Below are 17,595 nucleotides of genomic sequence, written 5' to 3'. Positions count from 1 at the left end.
CACTTTTAATCAGTTTTTACTAATTATGTTACTATTATTTTTATATAAGACCTTACCAGTATTAGAGAAAATCAATACTAGAACCACCACAAAAGGTTACAACCTGTTGAAGATTGTTGATTTAATAACATGAGCATTTATATATATAATAAGAAAAGTATCGTTATTAATGAATCATTCAGTTAGCACTTAGTCAAATCAAGACTAAACAAAAAACAGAAAATGCTAGTTCTGTTTATTTAAAGCATTGGGTCCCTTTGAGGGACCGAGTCTATCAGATTTCCTTGAGACCAAAAGGTACTATGATGATTTGGGAAAAGATTAAATACCTTAGGGCTATGTAGTTAAAAATACAACTAAACCATTTCTATTCTCTGCCAGAAGAATATTTGTTTTAAAATGTAGTTGCATAATTACTATTCTTGAAAATATAAACAAAGTTGCTTTAATAGTTCCCCAACCCCTCCTTGCAAAAAGTCGTAATTCTCCTTTTATTCACATCAAGGAGGCATTTTAAGGTCACTTTTCTAATAGCCAACAGGAAAAGATTATGATATGAAAGATTAACGTCCCATACTTGAACCATGAAGGATCCTATCTAGTTATGAATTAAAGCAACCAAAGTAAAAACTCCAATACCATTAGAAATATCTTAAAGAGTATATGGGTTGAGAAAGAATTTTTTTATGGATTAGTATATGTAAACTTTATGAAAATGTTTAAAGACTTAAAAAATTAAAGCACTTTAATTCATCTTTAGAATAATCATAATTGATGGCATGATTTTCTGTTTGTAACATGAGAAAGGTGTTGTTAGAAAGCGAGATTGTCTTAAACATATATTTTTAAAGCTTGAAAGTTTGCTTCTGTCATTTTAGTGAACAACTCACTATCCTTTGCAGAGTCTATTACATTGGTTAAGATTTCCAGGTATTTACTTGTTTAAGCTTAAAATGGTTTGTAGTTATTGTTCCTTTCTTAAAGAGAGGGATCAAAAGGAAGGTAAATTCACCTTTGGAAAGAGTTTTGCTCACGTTTAGGCTAAAAATATTAATAATTTTCCATCCTTGTAGCTCAGTCAGTAAAAAATCTGCCTGCAGTGCAGGAGACCTGGGTTCCATCCCTGGGTTGGGAAGATCCCCTGGAGAAGGAAATAGCCACCCACTCCAGTATCCTTGCCTGGAAAATCTCATGGACAGAGGAGCCTAGTGGGCTGCAGTCCACGGGGTCGAAAAGAGTCAGGCACGACTGAACAGCTAAAACACATCCTTCATTAAAGAGAAGTTTCCCATGTTGATGCTTTCTGGTAAATTTTTTTCCAAACTTTACCTTCTTTGCAATATCCCTTGTGAGAGAGCGCTTAGCCTTATTGAGGCCAATAACATCTAGTAAATAAAATCTTACTGGAAATGAATTAGTGCTGCTGTAGTGGAAGTAGTTGGTAATGTGAATGTGGAGAGAATACTCTTTTAAATGAGATATACGATTTCTTCTTGAGTGTTGTTTACTTTTTTCTAAGATTGAATAGCCGTTGTCTGTACTTTGATTTTTACCTCTTTATACTTCATTTCCATATTATTCTACTCAAACTATTCATTGTTTCCAGGAAATACTAGGAGTAAAGAAAAAGGAAAGTAATCCCTAAGAAAAGAGTTTACAGTATTTAAAAATTTTAAAGTCACTCAAAGTGTAAGATTGTGGGGAAAATGCTTTTTTTGGTTTTAGTCTTTATCAAGGGATTACCTTGTAGGATCTGCCTGCAGTGTAGGAGACCCAGGTTCAAACCCTGGGTTGGGAAGATCCCCTGGAGAAGGAAATGGCAACCCACTCCAGTATCCTTGCCTGGAAAATCTCATGGACGGTGGAGCCTGGTGGGCTGCAGTCCATGGGGTTGCAAAGAGTTGGGCACGACTGAGCAACTAGTACTAATTACTTAGATCGTAAAGTATCTACCTGCAATGCAGGAGACCCAGGTTTGATCCCTGGGTTGGGAAGATCTTTTGATAAGTCTTTATCAAGATAGCAATATAAATCTGATTATTTGATATGGGTAGAGGCAGAATGTCTTAATCTGAGATGCCTATATTGAAATATTCAGTATTTTGGTTTTTTTAGAACAAATAATTGTGTAGGATAATTCAGGATTTTATTTATGGTTTGTTGTGGGTTTAATGAAGTTGTCTAGAGGTCACAAATATAAAAGAAGAAATAGAGAAGACAAAGGTGGTGGCTGATTATTTTGCTTGACTGTAACAAAAGAAATCAGTCTAATAGAACTGAGGTAAATAAGTCCTTCTCAGAACAAAATCTATTTATTTAACCTTTGAAAGAGCATTTGAGAAAGAATGATAAGACCTAATTCTGCCAGTGTATGGCCTGACCCTGAGCAAGTTATTTAAGTTTGGTTCGATTGTTTCTTTATATGAAACATGAACAATTTTGTCCTAGAAGCTAGGGTTCCCTCCTACTCTAAACTTTTAAAATTCTGTATTGAAGGAGAGCGAAAGAAAAAAATAGATGAAAAATACCTGAACTGGTAAGTGTAAGAGATGCTCTCTTTATATTAAAAACAACTGTAATAATGTAACAACCTGAGAGGATGCCAGAAAGACTAACAGAAGTATCAGTTGTAGAATGTCCACACAAGAGAAGATTTTGTTCCTAGCCTTCTTTAGAACCAAATTGTTGTATACTTACTCCATAACTATCCTAGGCTTTAAATTTTTTACCAAATATTTTTGTTGTCTATTCAAGGTCTGCTTTTTGGAAAGCAGCATCTCTAGGTCTATACATACTGTAGTCATTTTTTTATATTAAGAATTATTAAAGTTAACATCAGTTTTTGAAATGCCATTGTTCCAGAATTAACCATAAATTATATTGCTAAATAATATACTGCAATTATCATCACATTGGTCCCTGACAATCAGATACTTCCTTTGACCCCAATCTCCTTGGTCCTATTGAATGTCCTATATTACAAGTCATGACATTTAACAGAGAATATCAAGAACGCTGAACTTCCAACAGTATTGTTCTGCTGTAGAGGACTGTAACTACTAGGGTGTGCCAAGATAAAACATAATAAGTTTGTTTTATTTTTGTTTTTAGCCTTGAGAAACTGCAGAGGTTGGTGACTGGAGAGACAAGAAGCATCACACGGGTTTTTGTCTCAGAGGCTTTTATTTAGGCATCCCAGTCCTGCACTGAGCACTGCCAGCATCACTGCCAGTAGGGGGAGTTGAAAAGAGTGACTGGCCTCCCGGGTGGCTCAGCTTTAAAGAACCCGCCTGCCAATGCAGGAGATACAGGTTCGATCCCTGGCTTGGGAAGATCCCCTGGAGAAAAAATAGCAACCCAATCCAGTACTCTTGCATGGAAAAATCCCATGGACAGAGGAACCTAGAGGGCTTAGAGTCCATGGGATGGCAAAGAGTCAGGCATGACTTAGCAACTAAACAACAGCAATCACAAAAAGTGACACCTTTCTCTCTAAACCCGTCTTTTGGAGGCCCATTTCTTTATCAAAGACAGCATTTTAGAGCAAGCAAAGTGTATTTTGAAGTGCATATACACATATGTGATCTGTCAATTTCAAAAATACCTGTGCACATAAATTCCATTGCAGAAGCATTTAATGAAAGCCTGGTGGTGGTTCATGCTAGTAATCTGATCAACAGATTCTGTAGAGTGAATTGGCTGTTGTAGAAGGTTGTTTTTTTTTTTTTCTCTCCTTGTCCTCAAAATAGCAGATCCATTTTAGATTCATGATTGCTTCTTCTTCAGTGTAGTTTGAAATCTAACTCAGATGAAAAATAATACTTCAGTTTGGCAGTTCTTTACCCTGGCCATTTTGTAGAAATATTTCTCAGTTTCCCATTTCAAACCCTCCAAGCAGCTTTACCAAAAGAACACACCTAAGTGACAGAATTACCCAGCAAATGAAACAACAAAATCTTGAGCTAATGACTTAGGAATAAAGATATGGATACGTACAAAACACCTTGTATGTACAAAACTTTTGTACAAAATGTACGGAACTTTTCTTATCATTTGCTAATTTACTTCAGAAACAGCTATATTTTATTTCTAGGTCCTTTAAACTAGCAATGTGATTTATACCAATGATTGTCAGTCTAGAATTTAAATAAGTAGAATAGTCTGAAGTTTCAGTTGCATTTATTATGGGGTTTTATCTATTGGTTAGGATGCATAAAGGGCTTGCCAAGTGGCTCAGTGGCAAAGAGTCTGCCTGCCAATGCAAGAGACGCAAGAGACTCGGGTTCTAGACTCACAAGGACTCTTCCTGAGTCAGGAAGATCCCCTGGCCCCCTGGAGGAGGAAATGGCACCCCACTCCAGTATTCTGGTCTGGAAAATCCCATGGACAGAGGAGCCTGGTAGGCTACAGTCAGTCCACAGGGTTGCAAGTCAGACACTTTTGCGTCAGACACAATTGAGCAACTGAGCACACATAAACACATCGATCGTTGTTGAGTAAATTCCCCCATGAGGGTAAACCATGTTATCATCAGGCATAAAAATAGAACTTGAAGTTCTGCCACTTATAAATAATCTTCCTTATTTTTCCCGTCCCTTTTGTACATTTTACCCTATTGAAAGTGGTGGTGGTTGTTCAATTGCTAACTCATATCTGACTGTTCACAACCCCATGGCCTGCATTGTGCCAGGCTTCCCTGTCCTTCACCATCTCCCAGAGTTTGTTCAAACTCGTGTGCATTGAGTCGGTGTTGCCATCCAACCATCTCATCCTCTGTCGCTCCCTTCTCCTCCTGCCCTCCATCTTTCTCAGCAACAGAGTCTTTTCCAGTGAGTCGGCTCTTCGCATCAGGTGACCAAAGTATTTGGAGCTTCAGCTTCAACGTTAGTCCTTCCAATGAATATCCAGTGTTGATTTCCTTGAAAGTGGTTCAGTTCAGTTCAGTTCAGTCGCTCAGTCGTGTCCGACTCTTTGCGACCCCATGAATTGCAGCACACCAGGCCTCCCTGTCCATCACCAGCTCCCGGAGTTCACTCAGACTCACGTCCATGAAAGTGGTTAAGGACTCATTTTCTCCCACTACCACCATCGCCCCTCTTTATCCTATTTATTTGTTCCAATGACTGTTGAAACACCACAACGAAAGGCTAAAGCTCATTTTGAAAATGTATAAATGGCCCTATGAACTTGACTTTGGACTCTAAGAAAGAAGGGCTGCTGCTTCACTTAACTAATTTCAGCACTGATTAGAACTTCTGTATAACAGTTTAAGATGAAGAGAAAACATTTTACTTGGGATGATACAGCCTGAAGGGTCAGTTACTCCCACTTTTCAGTACCCAGCAGATCTTCAGAAAATATTTTGACTAGCATGATTGACAGGTAATTTCAGAAATGAATTTAGCCTCTAGGAAAATTGCACCATGACCATTTTCAAACAGAAGGTGTTAACAAAATGGAGAGTCAAATAAGATTTATCAGTACTAATAACTACTACCATGCTCTAGGAAGTACTAATAACTATTGTCTTCATGCTCTAGGCTTTGCTAGACATCTTCTACCATTCAGTTCAGTTCAGTTCAGTCACTCAGTCGTGTCCGACTCTTTGTGACCCCATGAACCACAGCACGCCAGGCCTCCCTGTCCATCACCAACTCCCAGAGTCCACACAAACCCATGTCCATCAAGTCAATGATGCCATCCAACCGTCTCATCCTCTGTCGTCCCCTTCTCCTCCTGCCCTCAATCTTTCCCAGCATCAGGGTCTTTTTCAATGAGTCAGCTCTTCTCATCAGGTGGCCAAAGTATTGGAGTTTCAGCCTCAACATCAGTCCTTCCAATGAACACCCACGACTGATCACCTTTAGGATGGACTGGTTGGATCTCCTTGCAGTCCAAGGGACTCTCAAGAGTCTTCTCCAACACCACAGTTCAAAAGCATCAGTTCTTCAGTTCTCAGCTTTCTTCACAGTCCAACTCTCACATCCATACATGACCACTGGAAAAACCATGGCCTTGACTAGATGGACCTTTGTTGGCAAAGTAATGTCTCTGCTTTTTAATATGCTGTCTAGGTTGGTCATAATATTCCTTCCAAGGAGTAAGTGTCTCTTAATTTCATTGCTGCAGTCACCATCTGCAGTGATTTTGGAGCCCAGAAAAATAAAATCGGTCACTGTTTCCCCATCTATCTGCCATGAAGTGATGGGACCGGATGCCATGATCTTCATTTTCTGAATGTTAAGCTTCAAGCCAACTTTTTCACTCTCCTCACTTTCATCAAGAGGCTCTTTAGTTCTTCACTTTCTGCCATAAGGGTGGTGTCATCTGCATATCTGAGGTTATTGATATTTCTCCCGGCAATCTTGATTCCAGCTTGTGCTTCCTCCAGCCCAGCGTTTCTCATGATGTACTCTGCATATAAGTTAAATAAGCAGGGTGACAATATACCGCCTTGACATACTCCTTTCCCAATTTGGAACCAGTCTGTTGTTCCATGTCCAGTTCTAACTGTTGCTTCCTGACCTTCTACAGGTATCCTCATTTTAATATAATTTTCTAGAGTCTTAGAAACTGGTTCAGAATATATTTGATGCTTACTGACACAAAGCCAGAGAGTGCTCAGTTAGGCCAGACTGCATTTAAGACTTAGTCTGAGATTTAACCCCCAACTAACAAAGCACAATCTACCCCAGCCACCACTGTCAATAAATCTGCCTACAGTTACTGGGAATTCTTTTTAATCCAAAACTTCCCTACACCTGGGCTGGTACCACCAAAAGACACTTACTTATATGAACATTTATCTAGCTGGTTAAAGTATGATGCTAATCCAACTTACTTGATTTTTGTTGTAGATTATAGATTGAATCTCTCATCTTGACCACTTATTTCAAATAAATGTGAATAATTCTTTAAAGAGATCAGATGATGAAAATGCAGATGATCACCCCAATTCTACCCAAAGGGAACAGAGGAAACAAATTACTATTCACTGTGGGTCAGTTCAGTTCAGTTGCTCAGTCATGTCCGACTCTTTGCAAGCCATGAACTACAGCACGCCAGGCCTCCCTGTCTACCACCATCTCCCGGAGTCCACCCAAACCCATGTCCATTGAGTCGGTGATGCCATCCACCCATCTCATCCTCTGTCATCCCCTTCTCCTCCTGCCCTCAATCTTTCCCAGCATCAGGGTCTTTTCCAATGAGTCAGCTCCTCACATCAGGTGGCCAAAGTATTGGAGTTTCAGCCTCAACATCAGTCCTTCCAATGAACACCCAGGACTGATCTCCTTTAGAATGAACTGATTGGATCTCCTTTCAGTCCAAGGGACTCTCAAGAGTCTTCTCCAACACCACAGTTCAAAAGCATCAATTCTTCAGCACTCAGCTTTCTTTATAGTCCAGCTCTTACATCGATACATGACCACTCGAAAAACCATAGCCTTGACTAGACGAATCTTTGTTGGCAACTGTGGGTCTACAATTTAATTTTCATGATCCGAAGTCAACTGGTTATGTCAAACAGGTCTTAGCAATATTAGAGTTTCATTGGGCTTTTTTTTTTTTTTCTTTTTGGCAACTTTTTCTGTCATCCTGCTCTTTCTGCATTATTCCATTCATTTTCATATTTTAATTACCAAGTTTCTTCTTTTTCTTCTGAACTCCAAAAGGATGAACTGTGATGCCTGCCCTGTTTACAGATCCAGTGGTTTTCAAACTTTATGGGAATTAGAATCACCTAGAGGGTTTGTTAAACCAGTTTAGTGGCCCTTACCCCCAGAGTTTCTGTTCCTTAGGTTGGGGGAGTGAAGAGAGGACCAAGAATTTGTATTTCTCATATATTCACAGGTGACCCCATGCGGCCAATCTGGGGACCAAACTTAAGAACCAGTACTCTAGGCTGATATGATTCTACCTTAGCTACACAAGATGCTGAAGCAGAAACTTGGATCAAGACAACTGTAGCATCTTGCTGGGAAAAAGATCCAGCATTATTCCTTCTGCTTTAAGAAGTTTACAGATCTCAAAGTTGACAAAAAGATGGTTTTTTGCAACTTTTTCTGCCATCCTACCCTTTCTGCTTTATGCCATTCACTTTCATATTTTAACCTTTTTGAATAAATTGACTAGAGGTTAGGTAAAGAATTATTTTCTTCCCTTTTTACCCTTTCATTACATTTAAGAACTTACTAGTTCCCTCTGATTTTTTGACAGCTATCTTGAGATAATTCTGATTGGAATTAACTATTATGAATCCTTATATGAAAAGCTTAGCTTTCAGATTTATGGAGACTGTAACATATTTTTGATTTATTGATAACTGCTAGATAATTCTTACTAAAGGAAAGTGAATAATTTCTATGCTCAAGAATTGTTAATACAAGTTTTAGTGAATACTAAGTATTAGGACTTGAAGGGACCTTGCAATTAGTTTGGTCTCTTAAATTTACATTTTGTGATATACTCCGTGTACTTCAGAGGTTCATAATTACTAAAATAGGCTAGGTAAACAGATAATAAAGGTTAAAACTTAAAATGCTACTTAGCTCTCAAGATACATAAGTGGTAAGAAATACAGTATAATTTCTTTTGAAAGACTAATATTTTCACCATCTTCCTGAGTCCTATCTATATGCAGAGGATAGAGGAAATACACACTATAGTACTTTTTTCAGATTAACAATTGGACCCATTGATTTAAATTTAGAGATACTTCACCAAAATACTCACTGGGAATATTATTTGGAAATATAACTAACATATTTAAGAATAATTCATCTTATATTTGCCAACTTGAGGACATTCTATAATTAGCATGTTGATCAAAATAGCTATTTTATATATTAATATAATTAATAAATATGACTATATGTAAACTCTTAGCAGCTGTCATTTTAGTGGATCAGATCCTATCAAAAATACTAAATTCATATGTATACACTTGGTGGTTCTGCAAGATCATTAACTTCTCTTTGCAGCTTCAGTGATTAGTGACTGAATGAGTGAATTCACAATGAGCAAATTCCTAATTGTGAAAAAGATTAACTGCTGATCTAGCAGAGATGGGCTTCCCTAGTGGCTCAGCTGGTAAAGAATCTGCCTGCAGTGCAGGAGACCTGGGTTTGATCCCTGGGTGGAGGGTTTGATCCCCTCACACATAATGCATAAAGGTAATTAATAAATCAGAAAAATAACTGGACTGTTGTAACTTTGATAACTCTTTTCTACTTAGAGTGAATTTCTTAGAAATAATGGTTAGAACTTTTGTAGTCAGGTCCTCTGTTAATTTAACAGGATAAAGAAGTGTGATTTCAATTTTTCTAATATTATTCTGGAAAAAGAGGAACTTTGTCACTTCCTCCCACCACTTGTTATTGTGAAACAAGAAGCAGCTTTCTAATTTTCATGAGCTTCACTACTTAAATGAATTAGTTAAGACAGGTTCCATGAAATTTGCCCTTCAAAATAAAATCCAACTTTAATTTTCATAATAAATTTTTTATTTTTAATCATTCTTTTCAGAAAGGATTTTTTTAAAGGAATAAATTTAGTATTATTTTTGCTTTTTTGAAAGTACTTATACAGGCTTATTTGGAAAGCCATGACAGTATGGTAAATTGGAAAACCACATTATTGGATATTATCAAATAAAGGTTTTCTTTATAGAAATCCAGATTAAATTCTGTTTGAAGGCTGAAGAAATAATATTTTCACTTTTTTTTTTTTTTTGCACTACTAATTTAGGATGGAAAGAAGCCGTGAAGTTTGCTAATTTCAGCTCGGATAGTCTGTATTAGAGATTAGGCTTCCAAGAAAGTTGATTATTGTTGCAAATAATACGTGTGATTCTCTCCTGCAGAATTTCAAGGCTTTACAAAAGGCTGAAGGATATTAGTGGCAATAATATCTAAATTCAGGGATCTAGTGTAAACCAATATGAAACTCAGTTCTCATGTGGAGAGTCCACTTTTTTTTCTGGTCACTTCTTAAACCATTTGTGCTTTCTGTGATACTATAACATATCCAAATTTCAAAAGGACAAGTACTAATACCTTTAAGAGAGAGACCTGAATACATTGAAATATATTATGCCAAAGTCTATAAACTGTATATGTATTATATATTTCTAACTAGCTAACTAAATTTTACTCTACAAGATTGTTGTGTGTGTGTGTATGTATAAAATTATAAAGGGAGACCAGTTCTTTCTGCATCCCCTTCCATGCCTTGGAGAAGTAAGGACAAATTGGCTTCATCTTGTTTGTTACTATAATTGGTTGGCTGCCCTAAAGTGCTGCATTGAGAATTTGAAATTTGCATCCAGAGGGAAAGAGAGAAGAACAACATTCATGCCAAATATTTGCTATTTGGCTAAAGTCGTCTCTGCTTTAGAGCTATAAAGTTCTCATTGTAGTTCTGAAATTTTCTAACTTAGCCAGACAACTGGCCCTTGGAGCAGAAAACTGTCATGTGACTCACCTAGGAATGTGTCTCTTCTAATGCTTCAAGAGAATTTTGTGTTAATCTAATGGTCCCTCCTTTAACACAGCAGAGAATCTCTTCTGTGCCTCTGAAGAACTCAAAGGACCATGGTCATGATGATGTCATCAAGAATATCCTTCGGCATTAAACTCTATATTTGCCTTTAATGAGTTCTAACTTCCATTAAAATGACAGCATTTTCTCCCTTTAAATCAGCCCAGAACCTCCCTGGTGGTCCAGTGGTTGAGAATCTACCTTCCAATGCAGGGGATGTGGGTTTGCTTCCTGGTTGGTGAACTAAGATCCCATGTACTACGCATTGAAGCCAAAATTCAGCCTAGACATTCTGAAACATTAGCATACATAGTAATTAAAAATGCAGGTTCTTGTCCCTATCCCTAGAGATTCTGATTTTGTTGGTCCAGAGTGAAGTTTGAGATTGGCTTTTTTCATTCTGATACAGATGGTCTGGAGGCCATTTTTTGTCTTAGACTTACAGTCTTTCTTCCATATCATTTTTGTAGCTGAAATTGCTTAAATTTTAATACTGTCAGCCATAACACGATGGAAGATGAGTTTTTGGTTATGTTATTAACAGGTAATATCTGTAGCTCTCTAAGAGAGGCTGAATACACAAATCCAAGTATTTAAGATTTTGTGCTGTCATATTAGGGGCTTCCCTGGTGACTCAGATGGTAAAGAGTCTGCCTGCAGTGCAGGAGACTTGGATTCCCCGGGTTCAATCCCTGGGTCCGGAAGATCCCCTGGAGAAGGGAATGGCTACCCACTTCAGTATTCATTGGCTAGCTTTCTGGGCAGTGATCACTGGGAATGTTAGTTCCCCCTCCTCTGAAATTCAGGTTCAAACTTCTTGACGTGTACCTACCGGTTACATTCTCCCCAGATCTGACAACCAAGATATTCTGAGTCTTTCCAGCCCAAATCAAATCCATAGGTAATTTGTCTTCTCACAAGTTGACCAAGTCTTGAATAACTTTCCTCAGCCTTATTTTTTTCGGCTATAACTTACAATTTAGTAGAAGTAGAAAAACATATCCTTAATCAATCTGAATTCCTCACTTCTAATCTTGCTCAACTTGTGTTTATGTGTGTTTAAAAGACTACATAACAAGAAATTTACTACCTTAACCACTTCTAAGTATATAGTTCATTGGTGTTTAAATATATTCAGCTTGTTATACAACCAGCGTCTGAAACTTTTTCATCTTCCAAAACTGAAACTCTATACCCATTAAACATTCCTCATCCTACCATCCCCATCTCCTGGCAACCCCCATTCTACTGTCTTCTCAACCTTTTTTCTCTATAAGCAAGATATTGCTACTTAGCTCTCCAAGTAGAATCCTTATATATCCTATATTGTTATAATTATTGTGCAAAAAGATTTACAATTACAGGACAATTACGCTTCTATTAAGAGCCCCTTATAATCTTTGGGTGACTATGAATGAGGATATTTTATTTTGGAAACTTGATTTACAGGGAAAGGTAACCCTTTATTCTTCCTGAGACTGAGAGGATTCCAATGGAATCTTTGTGCCTGTTTGTTGGAAGTCTGAAGTTACAGTTAGTTACCAGTGCAATTAGGCTAAATCCTGGAATTTCCTGAACTTTTCCTATGTACATCCTAGAATTGTCTTCTACTAGACAATTCTTGTATAATATGATAGATTACTTGTATAATATATATTTGTATATATAATAGATTGAAATTTACTTGTATAATATAATAGATTGGAAATTTTTCTGGTGTTTGACAGTGTTTTTTTCTTTTTAATTTTATTTTACTTTTAAACTTTACAATATTGTATTAGTTTTGCCAAATATCGAAATGAATCCGCCACAGGTATACCCGCGTTCCCCATCCTGAACCCTCCTCCCTCCTCCCTCCCCTACCCTTCCTCTGGGTCGTCCCAGTGCACCAGCCCCAAGCATCCAGTACCGTGCATCAAACCTGGACTGGCGACTCGTTTCATACATGATATTATACATGTTTCAATGCTATTCTCCCAAATCTCCCCACCCTCTCCCTCTCCCACAGAGTCCATAAGACTGATCTATACATCGGTGTCTCTTTTGCAGTCTTGTACACAGGGTTATTGTTACCATCTTTCTAAATTCCATATATATGAGTTAGTATACTGTATTGGTGTTTTTCTTTCTGGCTTACTTCACTCTGTATAATAGGTTCCAGTTTCATCCATCTCATTAGAACTGATTCAAATGTATTCTTTTGAATAGCTGAGTAATACTCCATTGTGTATAAATATACAAGCAACTCCTACAGCTCAACTCCAGAAAAATAAATGACCCAATCAAAAAATGGGCCAAAGAACTAAATAGACTTTTCTCCAAAGAAGACATACAGATGGCTAACAAACACATGAAAAGATGCTCAACATCACTCATTATCAGAGAAATGCAAATCAAAACCACTATGAGGTACCATTTCACGCCAGTCAGAATGGCTGCGATCCAAAAGTCTACAAGCAATAAATGCTGGAGAGGGTGTGGAGAAAAGGGAACCCTCTTACACTGTTGGTGGGAATGCAAACTAGTACAGCCACTATGGAGAACAGTGTGGAGATTCCTTAAAAAACTGGAAATAGAACTGCCTTATGATCCAGCAATCCCACTGCTGGGCATACACACTGAGGAAACCAGAAGGGAAAGAGACACGTGTACCCCAATGTTCATTGCAGCACTGTTTATAATAGCCAGGACATGGAAGCAACCTAGATGCCCATCAGCAGATGAATGGATAAGAAAGCTGTGGTACATATACACAATGGAGTATTACTCAGCCATTCAAAAGAATACATTTGAATCAGTTCTAATGACAGTGTTGATGTTCACTAGGTGATTTCAGAATCTTTGCTTAGTACAGTACAAAACTGTTTACCTTTAAGTAGCTTTATTAGAAACCTAATGAAGAATAGCCATAAATAAAAATACATTTTCTGCAAGTAAAGTGTTTCACATGGTATTTTCAAAATCATTGGCAGTTGAGAAAAAACTCAACCCAAGAAACATTTTCAAAACTCTTCAAGTTTTTCCTCAAAAAGTTTCTCTTACTCTGTTCTTATTTCAAGAATTCAATAAAGCAGTATCCATCTAAATAACCAAAAATGCTATAATTACAAGAATTATGCTTATGTTCTTGACATAAGGAAAACAATCAATTTTTTTGGCTTAAATTATCTTGGAACTGGGACTTATGTAGTGGTCCAGTGGTTAAAACTTCACACTTCCAATACAGGGGATGTGGGTTCAATCCCTGATTGAAAACTTATACCACATACTGTGCAGGGCAGCCATAAAAATAAATAAATAAATATCTTGGAACTGGCACAAAAACTAATTGATCATGATTCTTGAATAATGATAATTGAATCTTCATTTTACTAATTTATAGTATCGGTGTATCATGAGTTTCATCTCCATACTTTTTGTAGCACCTAGATTTTTCTTTAATGACATGTTGCAACAAGAGTGATAATATTTCAAAGAAAATTCCTTAAAATTGAATTTTGTTACTTCTTTTATTTCTATTAAAAATCAGAAATGTTTTCTCAGTAAGGGGGAAAATTTTTGAGTTAAAAAGATGTAATGAAAGAGTTGGAGTGCATCTGGTTCAGTAACATACTAAGCAATTACTTTTTTTCTTTGCAGTGCTCCCATCACTATATATATAATTTGGCCACACTGTGCACCGTGTGGAATTTTAGTTCCCCCACCAGGGATTGAACCTGGACCCTCGGGAGTGAAAGTGCTGTGTCCTAACCACTGGACTGCCATTGGACTGCCAGGGGACTCCCTCCCATCACTATTTATGATCTTTCTCTATTGCCCACCATTGTCACCCCTCAAAACACAGAACTTCTCTTAGTGTCATGTAATCCTCAGGGCACATGCTGTTAACAACCCAGAAGTTAATCTCTCCTCTCTTTGTAGTCTCTAACATAAGCTAGGCATTAATGTTTTGCCAATTGGGAATCTTTAATGTAATAAACTCCAGTCTGAAAATTCCCCCAAGTTCTGAGCCTTTTTTTATTTTTTGACAGCTGTTTACTTTATCAATTATAAGATTCAACTTACTTAGAATTAGCACTGCCTGTGTGACTTACAATAATTAAAACTAGTTTCTAATATTCTTTAAACATGCTGAACAGTACTTCTATTTAAGGATCTTTTGGGTTATTAGGTAACTATGTGCAATTTGGTTAATCACTACCATTTACTATTTGACTCATTTTTGGAAAAAGACTCCCAATATTACATTTACTGATGTGCCAAGCTGGGATTCAGGCAGTACCTTCCATTAGGTAATTTGCTTCTGATCTGAGACATATTATAGAAAATCTACACTTTGATGGAAATTTACAACTTATGTGGAAAAAATTAATCTTAGATAAACATGAAATTTGATTATTAGGTAATTTGCTTCTGACATGAGACATATTATAGAAAATCTACACTTTGATGGAAACATGATTTATATGGAAAAATTAATTTTAGATAAACATGAAATTTGATTATTAGATTTTAATAATTCAATTCTGACAAGTTTGTTTTAATAATTTTGTTTCAAAAATGACTGTAAAATGACTGTGGGTGCCAAATTACTCACTATATCTGTGCTATAATTTATAAAGCAAAAAAAAATTTCAAGTGTGTATTATTTTTACTATTATTTCAAGCATTCATGGACTTTAAAGAATCCTAAGGTCTCGCCTTTGCTCTCCTGGTATGCAGAGGTGTGGTGCAGAGGCTGAGAGCGCTGTGTTGTGTATTACCATTTGAAAGCCCCAGCTCTGGTGTTTTCAAGATAGGCTTGTTGTTTAGATGCTAAGTCATGTCTGACTCTGTTACCCCGTGGATTGTAGCCCACCAGGCTCCCCTGTCCGTGGGATTTTTCAGGCAGGAATATTGGATTCTCCAGGGGATCTTCCTGACCCAGGGATTGAACCCTGAGTCTCCTGCTTGGCAGGTGGATTCTTTACCACTGAGCCACCTGGGAAGCCCCTAGTTAGGCTTAGAGGAGGTCATTTCACTGCTGTGGACCCCAGCTTGTTTATCCATCAGTGTGGGCATTGGATCAGAAGAACCTTTCAATTTCTTTATCCACGGAGTCATGAAACTTCTAAAGTTACCTTCAACTTCGTTTTCTTTTCTTATTTTCTCCACATCTTAACCATTTCATCTGACATTAACTGATCATCCTTTCTTTCTTGGCATCCTTCATGTTTAGTTACAGTTGCTTAATGGCACCCCACTCCAGTACTTTTGCCTGGAAGATCCCATGGACGGAGAAGCCTGGTAGGCTGCAGTCCATGGGGTCGCTAGAGTCAGACACGACTGAGCGACTTCACTTTCACTTTTCACTTTCATGCATTGGAGAAGGAAATGGCAACCCACTCCAGTGTTCTTGCCTGGAGAATCCCAGGGACGGGGAAGCCTGGTGGGCTGCCGTCTATGGGGTTGCACGGAGTCGGACACGACTGAAGCGACTTAGCAGCAGCAGCAGCAGACTTATCTTTTGGTCCTGTATACTAAAAACTTTCAACAGGCCATTCTTCTAGTTCCAAAAGGTTTTTTTTTAGACACAGCCTAGAACATGATTAAATATATTTAAAATTTTAAACTTAACTTTCCTGTACAGAAATCCCATCTCCTTAACTTGAATTTAAGTTTAAAACCAGAGGCTGTTTTTTTCTTTCTCTTTTTTATTCCCCTCTACACCTTGCCCTGGGCTGATTACTAAAATCATCCCTCTTCATTTAATCACAAGCGTTCCTATTCCTGTTTTGCCTTTGAAATCTTGTTACCTGAAGATCACAGTACTTAACAGACAAATCAGAATGATGACAAGTGGGAATGAAAGTTGATAAGAAATACTGATAAGAAATACTATGTCATCTTATTCCAAAAACTGACTCACAAATTTTGTAGCATATGAGATCTTTGGTTTCCTGCCCATCCTAAATTTTACTTCAGAAATATTTTCTCCCTTGCTTAATAGATAAATGATCCTGTTCTTGTATTCACTCAGTGAGTATTAAGTGGCTGCTCTGTGCCAGCCCTTTCGCTAAGAACTCAAGATACAGTGATTTATGAAAGAATAATATTCCACCACCATTAGCTTGAAGTGGGCCATGTCCAAAGTTATTTGATTCAAAGCAGCTGTTGGAGCCTAATCAATCTGTCATTTTTCTCCATTCACTGGATACTCATCTGATTATCTGCCACAGGCCTGGCCATGTATTGGTAAATATAAGTATGTTTGGAGCTGTTGTAAAAGTTGTATGTACTTTTCCCTTGAACAATGTATTCTCTAAATGTGATGAATGATCTGCATCTGTTATGGTATTTAGGATATATTTCATTGATGCCAATTTAGAGAACTACAGTCATACTACTTTAAACAATATCTCTGTCTTCTCCATTCCAAGTCTCTCTTTTTTAAATTAATTTATTTTTTTATTGAAGGATAATTGCTTTACAGAATTTTGTTGTTTTCTGTCAAACCTCAACATGAATCAGCCATAGGTGTACACATATCCCCTCCATTTTGAACTTCCCTCCCGTCTGCCTCCCCATCCCACCCCTCTAGGTTGATACAGGAGCCCCTGTTTGAGTTTCCTGAACCATACAGCAGATTCCCGTTGACCATGTATTTTGCATATGGTAATGTAAGTTTCCATGTAACTCTCTCCATACATCTCACCCTCTCCTCCCCTCTCCTCATGTCCATAAGTCTATTCTCTATGTCTGTTTCTCCATTGCTGCCCTGTAAGTAAATTCTTCAGTACCATTTTTCTAGATTCCATATATATGCATTAGAATACGATATTTATCTTTCTCTTTCTGACTTACTTCACTCTGTATAATAGGTTCTAGGTTCATCCATCATTAGAACTGAATCAGATGCATTCCTTTCATGGCTGAGTAATATTCTATTATGTATACGTACCAGAACTACTTTATCCATTCATCTGTTGATGGACATCTAGGTTGCTTCCATGTTCTCGCTATTGTAAATAGTGCTGCAGTGAACAATGGGATATATGTGTCTTTTTCATTTTTCCA

At 37.4% G+C, this 17,595-nt stretch overlaps 1 protein-coding gene across 4 annotated transcripts in view; it reads left to right on the top strand.

Annotated features, from left to right (window-relative positions):
* PURG (purine rich element binding protein G) overlaps positions 1-17,595 on the top strand; it is a 46,510-nt gene that overhangs the window by 6,966 nt on the left and 21,949 nt on the right. The window contains exon 3 of one of the 4 annotated variants that reach the window (XM_086380944.1): positions 14,179-14,535. The exons of 2 other annotated variants lie outside the window; for them this stretch is intronic. In XM_086380944.1, the coding sequence (XP_086237070.1) occupies positions 14,179-14,253 (75 nt within the window). In that variant the 3' untranslated portion in view covers positions 14,254-14,535. Of the gene's footprint in view, positions 1-3,111; positions 3,644-14,178; positions 14,536-17,595 lie in introns of those variants that run through there. One more of the 4 variants, XM_086380945.1, reaches the window with a different exon arrangement.

The sequence above is a fragment of the Bos grunniens genome, chromosome 27 (genome assembly GCF_055505025.1).
Source record: "Bos grunniens cultivar Pamir isolate PY7600 chromosome 27, Bosgru_T2T1.0, whole genome shotgun sequence".
NCBI lineage: Eukaryota > Metazoa > Chordata > Mammalia > Artiodactyla > Bovidae > Bos > Bos grunniens.
The sequence above is the reverse complement of the archived record's forward strand: the minus strand, read 5'-3'. Positions and strand labels throughout refer to the sequence as shown.